At 38.3% G+C, this 21,438-nt stretch overlaps 1 protein-coding gene across 1 annotated transcript in view; it reads left to right on the top strand.

Moving 5' to 3' along the window:
- Positions 1 to 21,438, top strand: part of slc45a2 (solute carrier family 45 member 2) — a 37,514-nt gene that overhangs the window by 3,969 nt on the left and 12,107 nt on the right. The window contains exons 2-4 of the mRNA XM_047371958.1: positions 1,734 to 1,910; positions 15,697 to 16,091; positions 17,138 to 17,281. Coding sequence (XP_047227914.1) covers positions 1,734 to 1,910; positions 15,697 to 16,091; positions 17,138 to 17,281 — 716 coding nt within the window. The remainder of the gene's footprint in view (positions 1 to 1,733; positions 1,911 to 15,696; positions 16,092 to 17,137; positions 17,282 to 21,438) is intronic.

Below are 21,438 nucleotides of genomic sequence, written 5' to 3'. Positions count from 1 at the left end.
TGTTTTCAAAAACAGAATAAAGGTTTCAGAAATCTAAAACAATTTTTTAGATCATCTCTGTTTACTGTAGAAATATTCAGTTCAGATTTGACCAGGCAATTATCTTTTTAAAAGGAGATGATCAAATGCCTTCCAGACATGTTAAAAAAAAACAGTGAAATGGTTCATTAATTTAATGCTGATTGGAGATCCTAACTTTAAGGTGATTGGCTGCTAACAGTTTGCCAGTTAATGTATTTTCACAGTGCCTACAAATAGTTTGATCTTGTCTTATAACCCTTTTACCCAGATCACTCAGAATGATGCCAGAAAAATGTTTTAAAAGTTTAAAATGTGTAAAACATTGTCCAGGTTGACAATTTTTGAATCGTGACTGCTGAAATGCTCAGCAGTAACCAACGTGAGAAAATGTTTTTGCAAAGCTGTAATATTTTTCCAAACCAAAAATTTATTAATTTGCAATGTTTTACATCAAATGCAACAAGTAAATGAAACTCAACCGAGTGGGAAGTAGGAGTGAACATTTGATTAAGTTGTTGGATCTTTATCTAGGTGAAGTAAACACAGATAAAAGTGTGACAGAGATTCTATTTAAAAGGATTAGCTTCCACAGGTATATAATTACTGTCTATTACTGTATAATTACAGAGTGGGCACTTCTAGCTCCGCTTTGTTGCTTCATGTTTTTCTTACATACTGTTTAGCTATGAAGAGTCTTTTGATTGTAAACATTTATTTTTCCATTCATGTCCTTACAACAGAATATTTAAGAACATAAATGTCTGCTGAATTTACGCTTGACATTTTGACTAGTATATTCAACCAGGAGGCCTCTCGGAGGGGAAAAGGCAGCAGATTTACAGAGTTAGGGAAATTCTAGGTGTTTTCTTTGTTATAAGCAGTGCTGAAACTTGACAGTTCTGTGGGTGAAGGTAACCATTACTAGCAATGACCGTTTACCAGGAGCAGCAGGACTTATACTGTAGAGTCACAGACAAGCGGAAAATAACCGAAGACACAGCCTTAGTTGTTCTTTGTTAAATGTTGTAAAAGAAGCAGATAATGTTTATTACACGCTCACTGGAACTGTTTGTGTTGCCATTACGTCGTTATTTTAAACACTGATATTGGGAGATTAAAGGAACCGCCACAGTTTATTACAACAGACTAGTACAGACCGTTGGTGTCAAAGAAAAATAAAGATCACATATGTCCATCTTTTCTTGAAATAAACACATATTTTTCAGTCCTGAATTGTGAGAGAGATGGGCAATATTGTGTGGAAAAAAGGTTACTCGAAAATAACTGGTGAGAATAATTTCTGATGGTGTTCGCCAACCCCCAAAATGATTGGAATAGTTACTTTGGCTTTATTTGTTTATTAGTTATTGATATTTCCTCAAGCAATATTTATGGTTATAGAGCTCAGACTGCATGCAGCGATGAAGGCTGCGATGAACTTTTAAATGCCTGTTACTGTCACTTTTATTGTTCTCACAATAAATACCACAAGTCCATAATGCCCATCTATAACTGTCAGACCTGTATTGGTGAAAGTTAGGGATGATGATGGTGATAATAGTTTTCTCAAAGGTTTTCCTAAATCATCATAAACGTAACAGCAGACATCCATAACATTTTTTAAAAACATCAATTGCCTTCTGATTGTACTTGTATTTCATACAGATATAATTTGTAGTTCAATTTTCCTTTTTTTCCTTTGTTTCTTGCAGCACTAGTGAGCGACAGGTCATTGAAGAGCGTCTGGGCCATTGTCGTGGTGATGTTCGGGGTCGTGCTGTTTGACTTCGCTGCAGATTTCATCGACGGGCCCATAAAGGCCTACCTGTTTGACGTGTGCTCTCATTCAGACAAGGAGAGAGGCCTGCACTATCACGCTCTGTTCACAGGTATGCCACAAGTACACACATACAGTTGCTTGTCTTACTTGGTCCCTCAATGCTTTGGAAATTTTAACTTTAACTTTACTATTTCCAACAAAACATATTGTTGCATCTGCTTTTAGTTCATCGGCATTATGGAGGTTTGTTTTGTGAGACGTTCTTGGTTTTTTTTTTTTAGCTTCCTGAATGACTCATGCTACTCTGGTGGTGATCGGAGCTGTCTGAGCATTCATGGCAGTGATTTAATCAAACTTGCTTTGGATTTCTGCTGTCAATGAGTAGGAGGAGCAGCAGTGACTAATAAATATTTAGTAGGTTTTTTTTTTTTTTTTTTTTTTAACGAATGGAGCTAACATGTAAACACAGAAATGGCACGTTAAGCTGCGGCTGAGCTGTCTAGCTGATTTCATGGGTAGCAACAAATGGCTGAAGCCATTAAATGGACATTTGATAAAGTACATTTTGTGCTAAAAGGCACTATTGTCACTCTGTCCATTAAAGGTTGTTTCTTGAAGGTTCATCCAAGAGGTTGTTGTTGCTCTGACTGGCAGGGAGTCAAAGGATTTTAAGTTCTTGCTTAAAGAGAGTGGTGGAGAGTGGGTGTCGTTGACCCAGTCATCATTTAGAGCTTGACAGTTGTAGTCACGTACTGAAACCATCTTAGGTGGGCAGCATTACAAGCCACCACACATTGCTGAAATTCAACTCTGCTTTACTTTTTTCTGAAACCATCTTTGAAACAAGTGGCAAATGGACAAAGACTGAAGAGAGTAAAAGTAATTACTGAAATCACAATAGTTATTAGTGAAAAAGAAATGGGTGTGCTGGTTTAATAATGGGAAACAGCTAATGAGGATAACAGAAAACCACTATAATACAACTATAAATTGTACAAGGAAACACAGAACTCAAGAAAACCATACATGAAGCAAATCAACACATCAAAAAGAACACCAATCAATACGAGAATCACACAAACTACAAAAACTAGACCAAGTCCTTAACATCAGTCAGAAAGGAATAATAATATTCTTCACAGCTTTAATATATTTCTATTTGACCAGGTCACAGCAAGCCAGGATGTGCGTCATGTGTTCTACAAAACACCTCGTGCTTTTGACAGTTTTCTGAGCTTTAGTGATTGTTATCAAGCTGTTGCAAGAAATCAGCTGTAGTTGGTGAAAGTAGTTTGGGAAAACAAGCCACATCCTGATACTGCAGAGGAGGTATTGAATGTTGTTTGCAAAGCTTGTTGAAAACGTCTAATAGTGTGCCCCTCAGACGGCCACACTGATGCATGCTTGCTTTGTATTCTTTGTGGATCTCTATCTGCACTTCTCTCTCAGGTCATGTACATGATGGGCTTGAATGAATAGTTTCTCACTTTGTGCTGTCAGACAGAGAAAATTGCACAGTATTCTAGATAGATACAGCCACGTTTTTGCAGCAAAAGTTCCCTGAAACATGTTGGAAGCAAAATTTACTTCCAGATGTGTTTTCCCCTCTAAAGACATTTAGTTCCAGTGACTATACAGAATCTGAAGTAACCTGAGCTGCAGTTAATTGGGTACACATTTGGAGGGTAAGGAAGGTTTAAATTTTTATTAGGGGAAATATGTCTGTAATTTGGCTTTCTTAGACCTTCAAAGTGTAAATTAAAATTTTAATTAAAATGACTCTGACATGTATTCTTCCATTTCTGACAGAAAATGGGGAACAGTGACATTAAACATACCCTCGTTTCATAACACTATGCAGCAAGCTTAGGGGCAAAACACCATCTGAAATTAAACTCATAACCTTTGCTTTACATGTGGTAAATATTATAGTGACCATTTGGTAAATTGGTAGAGACCCTGGTGGGCTTAGAAATCAGTGGTCTAGAAGACCAGAAAAAACGTATTATGAATTTGATTTATCACAATCTTTTCCAAAACATGAATACCAGTTATTTAATTTTTTTTCAGTGTTACAATCCCAAACCTAAATGTGTGTTAAAGGGATTTTATATGATAGACTAAAACAGAAAGTTTGGAATTATGAAGTGAAAAATAAATGACAGGTGGTTTTCAAAATTTAGAATACAAATCTGAAAAGTATAGTGTGAATTTATGTCTGCAAGTAGTGTGGTTTGTCTCTCTACCAGCTTCGCACATCCAAGAGACTGAAATTTTTGACCATTCATCTTTGCAAAATAGTTCAAGAACTAACGGATTGGATGGGGAGCATTTCTGAACATTGACTTTCAAGTCTTACCGCTGCTTCTCATTTGGATTTAGGTCTGCACTTTGAGTGGGCCATTTTTCCTGTACCTCTGGCTACATGTCAAGATTAGTTGTGTTGTCTGAAGGTGAAGTACATCCCAGTCCCAAGTCTTTTGAAGACCCTAAAAGATGTTTTTCCAGGATTGTTCTGTATTTAGCTTGAACTATCTTCCCGTCGATGCAGAACGTTGTCCCTGTCCCTGCTGAAGAAAAGCATCCCCATAGCATGATGCTGCCACCACCATACTTCATCATGGGGATGGGGTGTTCAAGTTGATGTACAGTTTTAGTTCTCCACCATACTTAGCATTAAACGTTTAATTTTGGTCTTATCTGACAAGAGCATCTTTTTCCACATGTTGGCATTCTTTATGTTGTTTATGGCGAACTGCAAACAGGATTTTTTATGGCTTTCTTTTCTTCCTGCTCATTTATAAAGACCAGATTATTGGACCCATTTATTTGGTTTTCATGATGCCTTCTGTTCATTAATGTTCTCTTTCAATCCTGATAGGCCTTCACAGAACAGCTGCATTTATACAGAAATACTTCTTACTGTTAAAAGTCACCTTTTAGTATAATTTTATATAACAGCAATGCACTTTGGTTGAAGTAAGAAAGAAATATGCGGATGTGATTAAACAACCCGAAATTACATAATTCCCCCTTTAAACACATCCTTGAGATGACACACATTTTTTTATGTCTCTGTTTTCACTAAAATCACAAATATTTCCCCAACAAGGCCTAAAAAAAGCCGCATACACAAAAGCAAGATCAAGCAAATAGTCTCCCTCTAACTGCCAGGGGGTAAGATAATGTGCCTTCAGCTGCCAGCATGCACCGCCTGGTGTGAGCATGCGAGTCAGGCAGTAATCCAGCCTTGAGCTCATCATGTGCTGTAGTCATGGGTCTGGGCTGAGAGAAACACAGGCCAAGCACATGACTCTCGTGACCCCGCCGGGCCACTGCTGGAATGTAAGGTTTGAGGAAGAAAAGGCAAAGAAAAACGTTTCTCTGATTTGTTTTGTTTTTTTCTCATTTGTGAGTCACACACCTCACTTTTATTAGAGAGGTGCTTTTGTATCGAAGTAGACAAGACTCTTTTCATTATCATTATAGCTGGGATCCTGCTGGCCACATAAATCAAAGCAGATGAGGGATTTCCAGCAAAAGTTGGGTGTTGGCAAAACCCCCACACATAATATTTTGATGGATCACCCAAACATCTGTTCCCAACAGGATTTGTTACAGCAACAAAAAGCATTCCTTATACAAGTTGCTTTGTGAAGTTATCACATAATTATCGTTGTGGTCTTGCTTTTCTTTAAAAATACTCTATTAAATATATTATAGTAGCGATTAGCAGACCAGGTATCTGCAAAGTTGTGTCCTTTATCATTTAAAGTGGCACTGAAATATTAAAAAAAACAAGCAGACACTAAAAATCCAGATGTTTAAGCAAAACAAATGTTTCTCAATTATGTATTTGAATCACTTTTGGTTTATTTCTTATATTTTCTTAAGCCAGTATCTTAGATTAGTAAGAAAGTAAATATACTTAAAATACATACAAATCTACCAAAGCTCAGAACATTCTTCACCACTTAATTTTTTTCATGTTGTATCATGCTTTCAATATAATTCAATACTCTATTTAATCAATAACTTAAAGATCTTTGTTTGGGCAAAAATGTTTTTGTTTTTAGAGCTGACAAGATAATTAGGGTGCAAGAATTGGTTATTCATTTCTTCCGTTCTGTTTAATCGTTCAGCGTGGCCATACTTTGGCCGGGTTAATCGATGTTTTGGTTTGTTAAAAGCAATTATTACAGGCCCTGATGGTGCATTTAAATATCATTTAGTTTTTAGTAGTCTACAGTCATATTCAACAGATTAGAATATGTGTACCGATGAGGCTCATTTGTCAGATTAAAAGTACCTTTTGAAAATAACAACCTTTAAGCAGGTATTAAACATACTTTTTATTAAGCCCCCATTTCTGAATTAAAATGTTTTGGTTTTTTTTGGTCTGTTGTAATATTGTAATCTTACATGTCTTATTTTCATGAGCTGTAAGCAGAAAAATCATCATAATTAATTGAAATGAAGGCTTAAAAACAGTCTGTGTGAAATAAATGCATACAATCTGTAGCACTAAACTGAATGACTGACACTTTTTTTAAACATATAACACCTCCCCTTGCTGCACATACAGTCTGCCTGCTGCTTTTTAGCCCTTCCCTAGCCCTAGCTTCCACGTATGGTCTCTGAGGTCAGATTCTGTCTCCTCATTCGCTGACTTGTTGAAAGGCATTCCAGGTGGTGGAGATACTCGTCACTCCGTGACATGTTGAACCACATGGACATGAAGTGAGGACGAGCCTCGATACCAAACCCAACCTTATTCTATCTTATCTGATACAGATATATTTTTAAACATTTGCAAGTGATCTGTTTGACTGAATGAAGCTTGAGAAATGGTTTTATAATCTTTTCCAGACTGACTGACTGAGTCAAAGAATACCATCTACGCTTGATTCTCTTTAGAATGGGGCATGTGTTGCTTTTTGAGATCTTTTGGCCAATTTCACCTCGTCCGACAGGTTCTATTTAAGTGATTCTACAGGTCAAGTCGGGTAGTAATTAGGCATGAGTAAAGCCGGTGATATTAAACCAATAGGTGATTTATGATTTAACAAGGGAGGCACTTAGATTTTCACACTAGGTCAGGCTTGTTTGGATAACTTTCTGCCATTAGTACACAAAACTATCTTGACTCAAGTTATCTTTGTCAAAAGTAGCTTGATAATCTGAAACATTTAAATGTGACAAAAAAGCAACATCAGAAGAAAAAAGTCTTTAGCCTAGCAAATCCTTGGTCAAAGAGTTCTAGGTTTGGTGAAACATATAATTCAAACCAGGATCCAATCCTAAAAAGCTTTTTTAAAAAAGATGTCAGTCCACTGAAAGTCAGAAACCGAGGCAGAGCACATTCTACAAAATACAAGGAGATCAAAATATGAGGCTATCCATTGAAGCCAGCTGGAATACATGGTGTCAGAGGAAGAGATTATCTAAGGAACACGTCAGCTAAATACACACAGTGGAGGGGGCTGTAATTGGAAACAGGTGCATCTAATTACTTAGGAGCGGTCGCTCAGGCAGGCTTCCTCTCTGCTTACCTTAAGGAAAATACCAAAAAATATGTTCCCAGCAATGCAGCAGGTCTTATTAACATATTTATGTTCATTTCATTCATTAGTTTAACATTATAAATTGAACACAAAGAGGAATAAATGTTTTTCAGAGTTAAATCAGTAAAACAAATTCATCAAATGGGAAAAAAATTGTTTCATACATCCTACAGCGGTTTATACTAGATCTAATGAAATCGTCATATTTTAGCAATTGATTGGTGGTGTTGCTGTGAAATATGTGTATTTAAGGGGCGAGGGGCGAGTTGAGCTGGATAATGTTTCTCCCTGGGCTATCGTTGCAGTGGCGGTGATGCGGTGTGTTTGTGTGGTTGTGGGGGGCATGGTGGGGGTGCTAGCCCCAGGTGCTTGCCGCTGGCCGGGGACCTCTTGCTGGGTGAGTTTGTTCCATCTTGGTGTGGGGTCAGGGGTTCAATGTGGGCGTGGTGCTCTGTGGTGTCTGCCGTGTTGCGCCTGTGGGCGGGGGCTGGTGTAACATTACACAGGGGCCCTTGCCTTGCCGGCGTGGCACGCTGTGTGGTGGGGGGCAGGATGCGGCGGGGCCTGTGGGCTCACACTCAGACACACGGGTGTTTAGATTCAGGTGTTAACAGATACACAAATGTTTTATATTGAGCCGCATTGCATTCATAAGTACCGTGCACGTTGAAAAGCTGTTAATATGAATGTGTCTGCAGGTGTAGAAGCAAGCAGGGCGTTATCTTGTATTTTCTTCATCCTTCTTTCTTTCCTCCATTCTTTTCTCCTTCTCTCCCCTTTTCCTTTTTGCCCCACCTCTCTCTCTTTCGTGCTTCTTATTTTTTTCCTTTTTGTTTCTGTGTCCATGTCTGTAACAACTGAAATAAAGTTTATTTTATAAATATCAAGCAGAGCTTTAAAGTGTTAGCTGTAATGATCCACTTGTGAAAGTAAATCTGTTGGGCTTTTTCTTGACAATCAAACAATAATTCTAGATGCTACTCCACCAGACAGCACACAGTTTACAAAAGAAAAAAGAAAAGAAAAGAAATACGTGTATTTGTTTGCCTGTTGTGCCATTACCGACCATTATTAACATACAGCAGGATGCACTGTTGTCTACCTAAGTTTTAAGACTGAGAGAAATTTTATTTTGTTACAAACTTTCCTGCTTTAGGATTGTTAGATCTTTTTGTCAGTTCTATGACATAATTAAAGTAAAACAACAACTTTTCAACATTTCAGATTCAAAGAATTTCAAAAAATATATATATACTGTATCACGTTTATGCAAAGTGTAGGTATATTTTCAGTATCCGTCTTTCTTATTCAATTTTCAGTTCTATAATTCCTTCTGGCATCCTGCTGAATAACAGCTTCTGGAACAATGAGAATAAACATAAAGTGGAGAAATCAATCATCCAGTCAAACAGAAGCAACTAAAGAGGGAATCCTGAAGCGGTCGATACTCAACCTGCCAGTTGCTTAACTGTAGAAAAACGGTGTCATTACGTTTGGACTGGCTGGTGAGGACTGTACTCTGTACTGAGGACTGCATTTTCTGTATTATGTAATCCACTCTGTGTGTAGTACAGGTATGGGATCAAGTGTTTTCTCAAGATTTACTTCAGAAAACAATACATACATTTTCTTTCTGTACATAAGCATACATTAGGAAACCACAAAGGTACTGACATCACAGCCTACCAGCTAATTACTTTTATGAAGGCTTCCTGTTCAACTCTTGTAATTGCATAAAGTTAGCTGTTTTGTTCTAAATTGCTAATGAAAATAGCAGTCTGAGACTTTCATTTAACTTTATTTCTACAGGAAAGACAGCAGGAAGAGTTATTATTGAGGGTGTTCGGAGTAGCAACCGGTGTGACCTTTAAGAAAACACACCACAGGTGTTGGGTGTATTTTTCAGTTCAGTCTCTGCAGTCCCTAGTTATTATTGTTAACTACAAAACAGGCTTGAAGCTCACATATTATTTTATCCAACAGTAAATTATCATCAGAGCGCTTTTTCTTCCAACCTGTTTCCATGTATTTTAGTTCTGATCTCTGTTTGTGGCAGTTGACTTGTAGAATATTTATTGGGGTCGTGGAACCAGTTTTTCCTACAGTAGGCTCTAAGTGGAATATAGATAATTATTTGTTTAAATTGTTGTTTGTCAAAGATGTGACAAGACATCCACCTGGTGGGTTCAAACTGAGGTGTGGTTGATACCAAAGGTTCTGCGCTAGTCTCCACCATTTCGGACTAAAACAGGTCAGTCAGGGAATGACCAAATTTACATAGGTACAACATGGGGAAAGGGTTAATGACCCATAGTAGCCAGTCCCAAATGAGACTGGATACAACACCATAGTCAAACTAACAAAACAAAATCTATTCATTATTTCCTCTAAACTCAGATTCATCATTCTATCAATTAGGGTAAATTATTAGAAATCTGTACTTGTTTCTCCAAAGGTTTTCATTTCCACCTACAGACAGCACTATGCGGGTTCACGTTTGGTGCAGATTTGGGCCCTGTCGTTGCTAGATTATCGGTCATTTTGCTCTTTTGCTTTTTCCTACTTTGGCAGCATTGGCTGTTTCTGTAATGATAGTTCTTTGAAATGCCTTAAAGACTGTCAAGAGACCCCTGGCTTTGATTGAAGAACTGTTTACTAGCAAAACTCCAGCAAGTTGTTTTTAGTTTTATTTATATTCTAACCTTACACATGCAGAAATTTATTTCTATTCCAAGAACTTACAATCAGAAGTTTTCTAATTGTAATATTACGGAGTTTTCGTCATCTTTGTCTAAGCTTATGCCCTGAAGCAGGCAGTAGTCAAATGGCAGCTTTTGTAATTATGAATATAAATATATTATTTAATATAAATACTTTAATATTTATTAAATAATATTTCGGACTGTTAAGGGTTGTCCTGTGAATACCACCCCAATAAGGCGGTGGTATTAGGACAAAATAGAAAGGGATGAGCCAAGCTCTGACATTATTGAACAGCAAAACTCTGCACATATATGGAATGAATTCACACAATTTCTTAAATACAAGAATTTATTAACAAAAATAAGTCAACTCAAAGTCAAATATATTTCAATCAACAAAATATTTACTATGCTAAAACAATCCAACTAAACTACCAAGTAGAATGAAAGAATAAGGAAGACAATGGGCTATGTACAATATAAACAAGCTGATTAAAGATGGTTGAAAACCATGACTGAAAGAGTGATGCAACATAACCATGCAATGTTATTTATGTTTGAGAACCAAGGATTATCTTGAAGAATCTGGAAGTGAAGTTAAGTTAGTCTTGGAACTAACTTAGGCAATGATTGACACACCTTTAGACAACCATTCACAATGCAAGATCAGATAAAATATTATTTTAATAAAATAATATTTTAAAGAATGATTTGCTGAATAAAACCAACCTTCTGGATGACCAATTCTCAACTGTGTTTAATTAGCTGCCTTTATTTATTAAAATAATATTTAAAAAAATATTAAGGAAATAGTAAAATAATATTTAAGGAAATAATAAGAACCAAATCTTTCTGGAGAAATGGGGCTTAATGGTGTACTTAGTTTTCAAGTTTAGTAAAATAATATTTAGGGAAATATTTTCTAGATTGAAAACTAACAACCTTTTTGGGTAAATGATCTTTATCAGGGAAGCCCGTGTTCTTAGCTGTTAGCGGTTAAAGCTAACAAAAGAAGCTTATAGCTAATCATCAGAATTAAACACATACAGTACCTATAAAATACCATTAATAAAAGGGTTAAAATGCATAAGAGTGGACGGCACATTATGGCCGATCTTCTGTGTTTAAAATCACCCTTTAAATAAAGTTTGTCTTAACTTAAAAAAAACACGAACACAGAACACAAACTGAGCACATGTGTGAGCAGATAATCTGCTAGCACTAAGATGACTGATTTTTCAACACAAACAAAACCAAATGTCATAAAACGAAATTTTTTTTTAGATTATTTCATTCTAAACTACTTCTCTCTGCCCAAAACACAACTTCTTACATGAACCGTGCTGAGGAAAAGTTGTCCGGGCGTCGAAGTTGAAGAAAGCCTCCACAGTGAACAAAGGGTTAACTGCAGCTAACCTCCGTAGTTGTGGGGGGGCTCCTTCTGTTGGCCAGCCAAACTGCACGTTACTGCTGTAACCACGGTGATGCGGTCCCGTTGTCCTTCCTTCAGACCGGGAAAACTACTCCATTCGGCGTTGTAGAGACAGGGTCTCTGCCGGGAACGCTCTGGAACACAGTTTGCTTCTGCAGACCTCAGAGAGAAAAGTCAAGCAACGCTTGTACCTTAATTACCCCGTTCATGAATGAATACTGGAGACACAAACAGCAATTCATTCCTACTTAACTTAGTGCATATGATCGTATGACACTCTTACATCCAGTTTGAAGAGCTATGTCTATTTGCCAGCAAAGAGACATTAGGGCGCTGTGTCCCTCCGTCCAGTTCCTCTGGGGACCTGCGTGGAAGAGGTCAGTTTGTTGCAAAAGTGGGGTTTTTATTTGGACGGTGATGTCACGGGAAGTCCGCTGTTATTCCCCGTTTCTGGCTGTGCTGGACGTAGGTTAATGCGATTTATTTTGAAAGTTCCAGAAAAGGTCTTATCATGTATATACCAGTGGCGATTGCTCTAAGACTGCAAGGGAAGCTCAGCTTCCCCTAAAATGTCAAAAAATAAGTGATCAAATATATACTGTTGTGTGTACATGTCATTGACTAAGTACACGGTACGACGCGTTCAATTTTTTTTCAGAATCCGCTTCTTATCACTGGTAACGACGCGGCTTTCCTCTCACTCATTCCCGCAGTTTCACAGTGTTTTAAACAGTGAGTTCAATAGCGAAGCAAAATGCTGGGCTTTGTCCCGCCCATCGGACGCTCAGCGTCTCTGGGGGTCTATGGGGCAGCCTCAGCTGCAGCGAAACGAGACGAGTTATTGGATAAATGCCGGGCTATGTCCCGCCCAGGGGCGTTTTTGGAGTCTCAAAACATTGGGGGCTTTAGCCCAAATCCAAAATATTTAGACAATTTATAGGTAATTTAAAGTTAAAATAATATAGGACATATTGTATCAGTTCTCTGTCTCGGCTGGTTTTAGATTGAATGTAAATTATTGTGAATCAAACAAAAAAGGTTTGCAATAAATTTACTTTTTACTTTTGTTAAAAGCTGAATGAAACAGAAAAAGAGTTTAGGCCTGATGAAAAATTTTGCTGAAGCAAATAATGACACCTTTTGAGGTATTTAGAAAAGAACTTAATTTCACTTTTTGCTGACAAACGTTTTTCTTAAACTCAGAGATGTTTAATATGGGCCAGATAAATGTGCTTGTTTTGTCATCTACATAAATTACCTTTTTTAAACTTTACATTCTCATCAAAGTGTTCCACTCCTGAGGCCCCATTGTCTTTATTCTTATATTTCAAAAAAGGAAAGTGGAATAAAGTGGATTTTCCTAAATCTTAGTCAAACACATTTATTTTATTATGCCAAGAGCTTTCAAAACATTTTATTAAAATTGTTCCTTCTTTATGAATCTTTTCAGCCGTTCATTCCACTTCTGGAGAAATTTGCCCAAAATAATAAATGAAACATTTTACAACAGTCATTTGTTCAGCACTAAGAAAGTGAGACTTTATTGCAGTTCCTACTATTAAACAAAGGTTGTTAAGTTGTGGTGTTTAAAATATAGCATAGAGCCTCATCCTGGACCTTATCAGTACTAATATTACAGTTATTAATAACTGTATACATATGGTATGTATGTCTCAATTTCAGTAAAACTGTATCCTTGTTTAATTAGTTTAGTTTATATATTACATGTTTAATTCAGAAAAATAAAATAGTTAACTAATCAACGGTCCACCTGTGATTAATTGCTATGATTTATTTCTTAATTATACTGCATCTTTAAAGCCAGAGCTGTATGTTTAGAGTTAGCACAGAAGATATGAGAGAGAAGAGGGAGGCTTACTTTTTCTCTTTCTACTACGTCTTACTGGAACCAGGAGATATTTTCCTGGTTTATTGAGCAACACCTGGTTCTGTCTACGTGTAGAAGTAGGCTATAAGACCGGCTGCAGCCATGAGATCAATGTGTTGATCTGAAGGACCTTTTAATGTGTTCAGATACGTTAGGATTAAATGCTTTTATTTTGACTGAAGTAAAGGACCAGATATTTTCACATTATGATGCAAATCCGGCTAGAAGCTCACAGAGAAGGTTGCTGCTGTTTTCTATCACAGCCAGATAATTTAACTTCACCTGTAGCTCAGGTGGAAATTCCTCATCATGACCCTGAAGATGCTCATTAGAGTGAACATCCACCTCATGTCTTGCTGGGTGAATCAGTGATTAGCTGTAACTTACAATCAGCCCATTCTGAGCATTCAGGTTTTACCGCTACCTTCGTCTGGGTTATACCGCTCGGTATACACACACACCCACCAGGCTCCCTCTCTCCGGTTGGCTCTGTGGTTGCTCTGAAATGAGGCCTGTTCGAGCTGCTCAGTGTAACCTTCCGGGTAATGAAGGAGGCAGGTCGACCTGGAGTAAACTGCTGTTCTGGTCTTCTCCAGAATGGAGTCCGTCTCTGGCTGTGCGCGTAGTTGCGCGTTCGTGGTGCTGTGAGTGTGCAAATAACAATTTTTTGTCTTCTCCTTTTAACTCATTGTCAGGTTAGGTGTAGCAGGACCCGATTATATGGAATACAATTGAAAAAATCTGAATGTTTTTAAATAAAAATGTGAAGTCCAATACCATTTTGTGGCTGCATCTTTTTAATACTTCTAAATTTCTTCTATCAAGAGGTCCGGGGCTATTCAGAAAACATCGAAGCCCAGGTCAAACTACGCGCCTCCCGCCCATCGGACGCTCAGCGTCTCTGGGGGTCTATGGGGCAATGGGCTGGCCTCGTCTGGTCCGGACGCTCAGCTTCTGCATGATGATTGGATGATCTGTCTGAGGCTGAATCCCTTTTTGATTGACAGCGAAATGAGCGAATCAGCGATCTTGAAATTGAGCTTCCCCTCCTTGAAAGACCAGCCACCACCACTGTGTTGTACCCATGGCTGGGGTCCCAACACAGCAAAGGAAATAGACACAAAAAATAATCTTAAAAACACAGAATTTTTTATACTTACAGTTTCTTACATATTTCTTTTTCATCTTTGGAAAGGAGCCATCTGTCACACAAGATTTTCTGTACCCAAAATATGTGAATTTGTAACCACTTTAACAACTGGTGATTTTAAGCAATTTTCTATGTTCTTGTCTATTATAACAAAATGTGGATATATAACAATAAATAATTTTGGTTTCCTCAGAATCTGTCATATTTCAGAAGATTCAACTGGCCAAAAATTAGGATTAGAAATTAGGATCAGAATTACAATAAATGGAAATAGAGTGTAATGTGTGAGATTTGATCATTTTATGATTCCCTATCACTTCACTATGAAGAAAAATAAGTTGATACACAATGATTTAATAACATGAATAGGACTATGTTTATTTAGTGGTAAGAAATAAAATAAAAAGGGATGAAATGGTAACATTTAGTATGAAATGGGGATGTAAAGTGGCGAATGGGTAAACTGAGCCATGTACAGTTTTGGGTTGGGAAAACTAAGACTCTGAAAGATACTTTTCAGAACAGATAATGTTAATAGGTCTGTTTATAGTGTGGAACAGGGAAAATTAGTTTTTTAAAACAAACACTTTGAATACTTCTCGTATACCTAATGTTATTTTTTTGAGCTAGAAACTGCAAGAGCGGTGGGACCATTGTTATATGTTTCCCCATCTGCCTCCTTAAAGATCAAATGCATGCACATAAATTTATTGTCTGGTAATAAACGATAAATGGTGTCAAAGAAAAAATGGGCTACCAATGTTTTCCTATTATTTTAGTCTAGCAATGTTTTAAATATGCTCAGCATGTTCTTTTTTTTAAAAAAACCTGATGTTTTAATCTTTGTTATCGCCTCCTACTGGCACAGCATTAGTCACTACGGAGCTCATGACCGGAATAATAAAGACCGTGTACACAGACATTTTTCAGAGTTGCACATAATAAAATTACCTTTCTGCCGTAGTGAGGACAGATCTCTCTTTAGGGCACTAGTAATTGGTGGCTCTCTGACTGACATGAGTAGATCTAGAGATACATCTACATGGAGGCGCTTCTAGTTTCTGTGTTCATGCTGTAGCACCTTACATTCTTTGTTGCCTCTCTTCCCCTGCCTCAGAAGAATCATCAAGTTTTCTAATTTCCAACTCTGTGTATTCAGGACTGGGTGGAGCTTGTGGGTACTTGGTGGGAGCTATGGACTGGGGCCACTCTGTGCTAGGTCGACTCTTGGGCTCTGAGTACCAAGTCATCTACTTCTTCTCGGCACTCACCTGGGGCTTCTTCCTCACCGTGCACCTTTTTAGCATTCCAGAGAAACCTCTGTGCAAGGACCCATCAGTGTCTGACTCCTCATCTCCCAGTGCACTCCACTTACTGGGATCCCACACCAATGGTTATGGAGCACTCAGTAAGGAGCCCAGCTCTCCTACCATTCCCACATCCATCTCAGACCTCAGGACAAGATCTTATTCAGCTCTGGGCGAAAGGCCAAGATCTTTCTCTGCTCTAGGAGAAGCTAATGCAATGACATCCAGTGCCAAGCAGCCAAACAAGGTACGTAATCTGTAAGTCTCAGCTAAGGTCATCATTATGAGTCTAACTTTAAAGCAACTTCAATGTACATTGGAGGGTTTTTTTGGGATAGTCAATCATCTTTAGTGTGCTGAGAAAACTGCTGAATCTTCTAAAATGATTCATTATGCATGTAGGAGTTCTAAGTTTTATATTCTTACTGTTTGGTCTGTTCTGCTTTTTGCTTTTATATCAGAATGCAGTTTGTGCAAAACCCAATTATCAAAACTGTGATTTTAAACTATGAAAGCAGATTAACAGTTCTGACATTTTATTCACTAGGAGCATATTTACATAATTTGAAAGCTACTTTTATACACAAGTATTATTAATTCATATTTTCAAAAGATAAAGAGCAGGTGAAAGTAGAGAAACTATCATCTTCCAAATATTTTCTTCACTGTCTTTAGTTGTGTCTGAAACATGCAGTATATTGCCAATGATAAAACGCTTGTATTTTATACACAGAATCAGTCAGTCATTTCTTCATATTGATATTACTTGTTACTGTACAGAATCACCATCTTGGACGGTGTGCTATGTCTGCATGAATATCTTGACAGAAGATTACTTTGATTTGTGATATCGAAGAAAATCTGCACTTGAAACCTTCCAGCATATTACATTTTAAGAAGAAAATCAGTATTATTCACCCTGCCAGTTAGTAGTGTTAATGCCATTGATCAGTGTTCAAGTCTCATATTTAACCAGTGTCTTCATATATTTCCTGTTTTTACAACAGTATTGGATACAAGCCAACACACTGTAAGGGGACTAGTTGTCCTGCAAGTCTGCAAGTAACAAAATGCTTTAGAACATTTTCAGCTGGCCTTTCATTTCTCTGAGAATCCCTGACCAAACACCTGACCTAGTTAACGTTTTATATTGGAACTTATCGATTCTGATAAAAAAATATTTTCTTACATTCTGTGAATGTTTTCTAAAATTTTACCAAAAGGACAATGAGTCAGATGTGACTGCAAGTCTTTAAAGAGATTAGTATTGATCTTGGATCTTTGTTTCTGCAGGAGCAGAAGAAGATGACATTCAGGTCCCTGATGAAAGCTATCATCAACATGCCGAACCACTACCGCTGTTTGTGCGTCAGTCACCTGCTGGGATGGGCAGCTTTTCTCTGCAACATGCTGTTCTTTACTGACTTCATGGGACAGGTAATGATTAGCTTGAGTCCACATCTGTGCCTTTCTTTCTGGAATTCAATCAATAACAGCAATTTTGGAGAAATAAAATCCAAACTCCTTTTCTTGGTAATGGGAAAAAAAGGTTGTAAAGGAAAAATGTTATGACAGAACACAACAAATGTTGACAACATGCAGATTTATTGATTTATTTCATGCAAACATTTTATTACGAATGTTCCATTATTAATTTCAAATAGGATTTCAAGAGTTATATCTAAGAACTGGATTATCAGAGAAATGGGAAAACAACAAATTTTTATTTCCAAGATTGTAGCATAAATGTATTTCTCTCTGGACAAAATATTTTTAAGGGATAGTTTAGTATTTGTTTTAAGTAAGGTCGTGTTAAAGGCTTAAAAGTCATCAATATCTTACTCTCACTTTATTTAGTATATATAGTGAAAACCAAAATTATTAATAACTCTGGGGAAATTAGTTTTCATTCAACAAAATGTTTTCACTCAACCAAAATCTCTGAGATGAGAATAAAACAATTCTAAACAAATTAGAAATGTTGATAAAAAATAAATGTCTGTTTTTATTCGTATTAAAAAATGGAATCACAAAAGGTATTTATACCTTTCTCAATAATCAGTGTCATTCAAGAAATCAAATCATTCTTTTTTCTTGGTTGACCAACTCTACTGGTATTTTTGATTCAACTTTTGCAATAAGCTCCAAGTCTTTGATACTTAAAGACCTTCTTGTCATCATTCTAATCTTTAGCTCCCCTCATTTTAAATACAAGTTAGGATTCTGCCTGGGCCACTCTAATATTACTACTGGTAAGACAAAACATCTGATCAATTGAAAAAATTACCTTGAAACAAAATCGTTAACGGATCTGAATTTTTTTGGGCTTAACAGTTAACTAGATCAGTTGTTCCTAAAGTTAATGACATTTTTAATAGGGTTTTAAACCAAAGCTTACTTCTGTCTTGAAAACATAACAGTGATTTTTGCAAACTTGATTGAAAGTTTGCATTGGGGGTTATTCACACAGTAGCTGGAAAGGCAGGTGATTTTCTCTGTGGGAAAGCTCAACCCATGTACAAGAGGCTTTGGTCCTCAATGTGGCGGTCCTGGGTTCGAGTCCTGGCACTGGCGACGTTTGCCGTGTATCTCCCCCCCTCTCTCCACCCCTGTTTCCTGTCTACCCACTGTTGAAAAACACAATTCTAAGTGGTACTCTGCTGGAAACGACATGTAAAAAAAAAAAAACATAATACATAAAAGGCACACATATACATATATGTGCATACTTGTATGCACATGTATGCACATATATGTACACATACATAGTAATGAATAAATAAAAGAATAAACAGAAAACAACAGAAAGACCGATTATCCAAACAGGTGGATTTATTTACTTGTGCGGATTAATCTACAGCCGCACCTCACTCTGTTGCGTGTACGGAGAGAGTGAGATCAAGCTGATGAATAGCTGCACTTCAATTACCCCTCCTCTCCTTGAGTAAGGAGTATAAGAGCTGGGGTATACAAGGGACTTTTAAGTCTGTTTGTCCTAAATCTGGGGAAAAGCTGTAGCTTAAATGGGTTGTTCTGGTTGCTAATAGCATTAAAAGAGGATGACAGACATAGTCCAAAATGGCCAACAGTTAAGCATGTGATATCTTAATAAGAGCCACCAGATAGTTCAGTTTCACGCCAACCTTCTTTAATGTGCTGCCAGCACACCACAGCATAAAACATAACACTGGAAACCACAAACTGGTTACAAATCCACATGAGTTTCTTGCAGATTTTAAATAAGGAAGAGCAAATTGTCTTGTGTTGCCAGTCCAGTTTTGGGCTATAGACTGATTGCACAATCCTCTGAGGTGACTGAGGTGACATTACATCTGATCCTGTGGTATGAGATGTAATGTCCGTCAGCATGACATACTGTGGTCTTTCAGTGAGTTAACGGGATCCAAGCAACTATGCAGTTGTCTACACGCATTTAGGTCAATATATCTTGAAGTGTATGGGACTGGATAGAGTTAAATGCACTATAAATAATCCAGAAAACTATTTTTATTCTAAAATTTTGGGGCCCAACAGCTCTTCCAGGTAAGCAGTGCAGGTCTTTGGCAGCTAGGAAGACACTTTTTCTGGGCCTGCTGCCTTCCTTGGGTGAATCCTCAGTTCTCCCCCTGCTGTTATGAAAGGGAGGACCTTTTTTGATGCAGTAGGGGGCTTGTTTTGAGTGTATTAAAGGAAGAAGGAGACAAGAGCTGCATTGAAGGTGGAGGGTGGTGGTCTGAAGAATTGAAGAATGAGACTAAGGGAATTCATCATGTATCCATATGCGATAAGTAACTACTGAGAATGTAAATGGATGGAAAATAAGAAAATTTACAACATGCGAGAGAGTATGTGTGGAAATGTGGAACATTAAACCCCTTTGGCAGATGCACCCAAGATGCATTTGTTGAAAAAAGGACTTCGTACAACATGTAAATCAAACGGAGATGTTCAGATTTGTTTGTTTAGAAATATGCCACAATATTTAGGTTCAGTCATGGTGTTTTTGGTTTAATTGCGTAAAGATTGTCTGCAGTCCCACTGCAAACAAGCAATAGACAACAATAATCAGCACCACCTTTTATGGGCTATATAGAAGCGCTCGACTAGTGCTTTCAAACGTGCAAAATATAGACGCAAAAACTGCGCCCGCAATCCGTTTCAGGTTAGATAAATCGCGTTGCGGGTGGTGAGGAATTACATTTGCATATCCTGCTCCCATAAATGTGTGTCATAGTGTTATGTATGGCTCTGACACACATGCAGAATCATGCTCAAGGGAAACAGGTACAAGTTTGAAAAAGGTTTATTTAAGGAGAATGGATCGGTATGGTGTGCAGGAACAACTGTAAGGAAAAACGACAGGTAAGTGGCGAGAAGGGAAAGGGATTCGGACTGGAGAAGAAGTGAATATGGAGACAATGGTAAGTCCAATGATTTCTTAGTTACTTGGGTTAGAGCTTGGAGTGCAGGCGAAGCGTCAGCAGAGAGGTGGAGGGTGGACAGCTTAGGTTGAATGGTCTCTGGAGAATCCGGGTCCGGAAGCAGCCAACCGGGGAAGTTCTGGAGTTCAGTGTCAGGTAGGTGTGTGTGGAAGATCCTTCCTGGGGAGTTCCTAGGAGCGAGGCTGGTGCGAAACGAAGCCACCGGGGCCAGCCTTGGTAACCTCCAGGTAGTCGTCAGTATAATCCTTGGAAGGTCCTCGAAAACATAGTTAGTGTTTGAACGAAGCCACCGGGGCCAGCCAGGGTAACCTCCAGGTAGTCGCCGGTTCAGTTCACTAAGAAGAACAAATAACAAGTTAAACGTTGTCAAAGGCAAAGTACACATAAACTTAATTAATACGAGGCTGGCTGAGTAGCTACCACAGAGGCTAATACTCGAGCGATGAGATGCTGGCTGATTCCTGCTTGAGTACTCCAGGACTCAATCACCGAGATGGAAAACACCTGTCTCCACCACTGCTGAGCACTAGCGCCTACTAGGAGTCAAAAAACACAGACAAAAACATACAACAGAAACTCCAGCCCTGACATTAGCCCCCCCAACCTCAACGACCACCACCTGGCGGTCCAGAAACAGAAGGATGGGAAGCAAAGAAATCAGAAATCAAAGTGGGGTCACAAATAAAAGATCAAGGAACCTAAGAACGATCCTCAGGACCATAACCCTCCCAATCCACCAGAAACTGCCAGCCCCGTCCACCCCCGTCAATTATGCGATGAACAGTCCAAACTGGGTGTCCCGACCGGTCCAGGGTGGGTGGAGGGGGTTCGGCCCTAGGGCAAGAACCACAGTCCATTACGGGCTTAACCTGAGATACATGGAAGGTAGGGTGTACTCGTAAAGAGGAAGGCAACCTGAGGCGAACGGCAGAGGGACCGACTAAGGACTCAATAACGTAGGGCCCAATAAACCTAGGTAACAACTTCGTTGACATGGCCTTGAGAGGGATGTCCCGGGAGGATAACCAAACCCTTTGTCCCAGCTGATAAACAGGAGTTGGCCATCTCTTGCGGTCAGTGATACGTTTGTTCTGGGCCGCAGTCCGATTGAGCACCTAAATTGTTTGTCTCCACATGAGTTCACATTGGCAA

The sequence above is a fragment of the Girardinichthys multiradiatus genome, chromosome 8, assembly GCF_021462225.1.
Source record: "Girardinichthys multiradiatus isolate DD_20200921_A chromosome 8, DD_fGirMul_XY1, whole genome shotgun sequence".
In the NCBI taxonomy this organism is placed as follows: domain Eukaryota; kingdom Metazoa; phylum Chordata; class Actinopteri; order Cyprinodontiformes; family Goodeidae; genus Girardinichthys; species Girardinichthys multiradiatus.
This window is presented reverse-complemented; position numbering and strand designations above follow the sequence as displayed.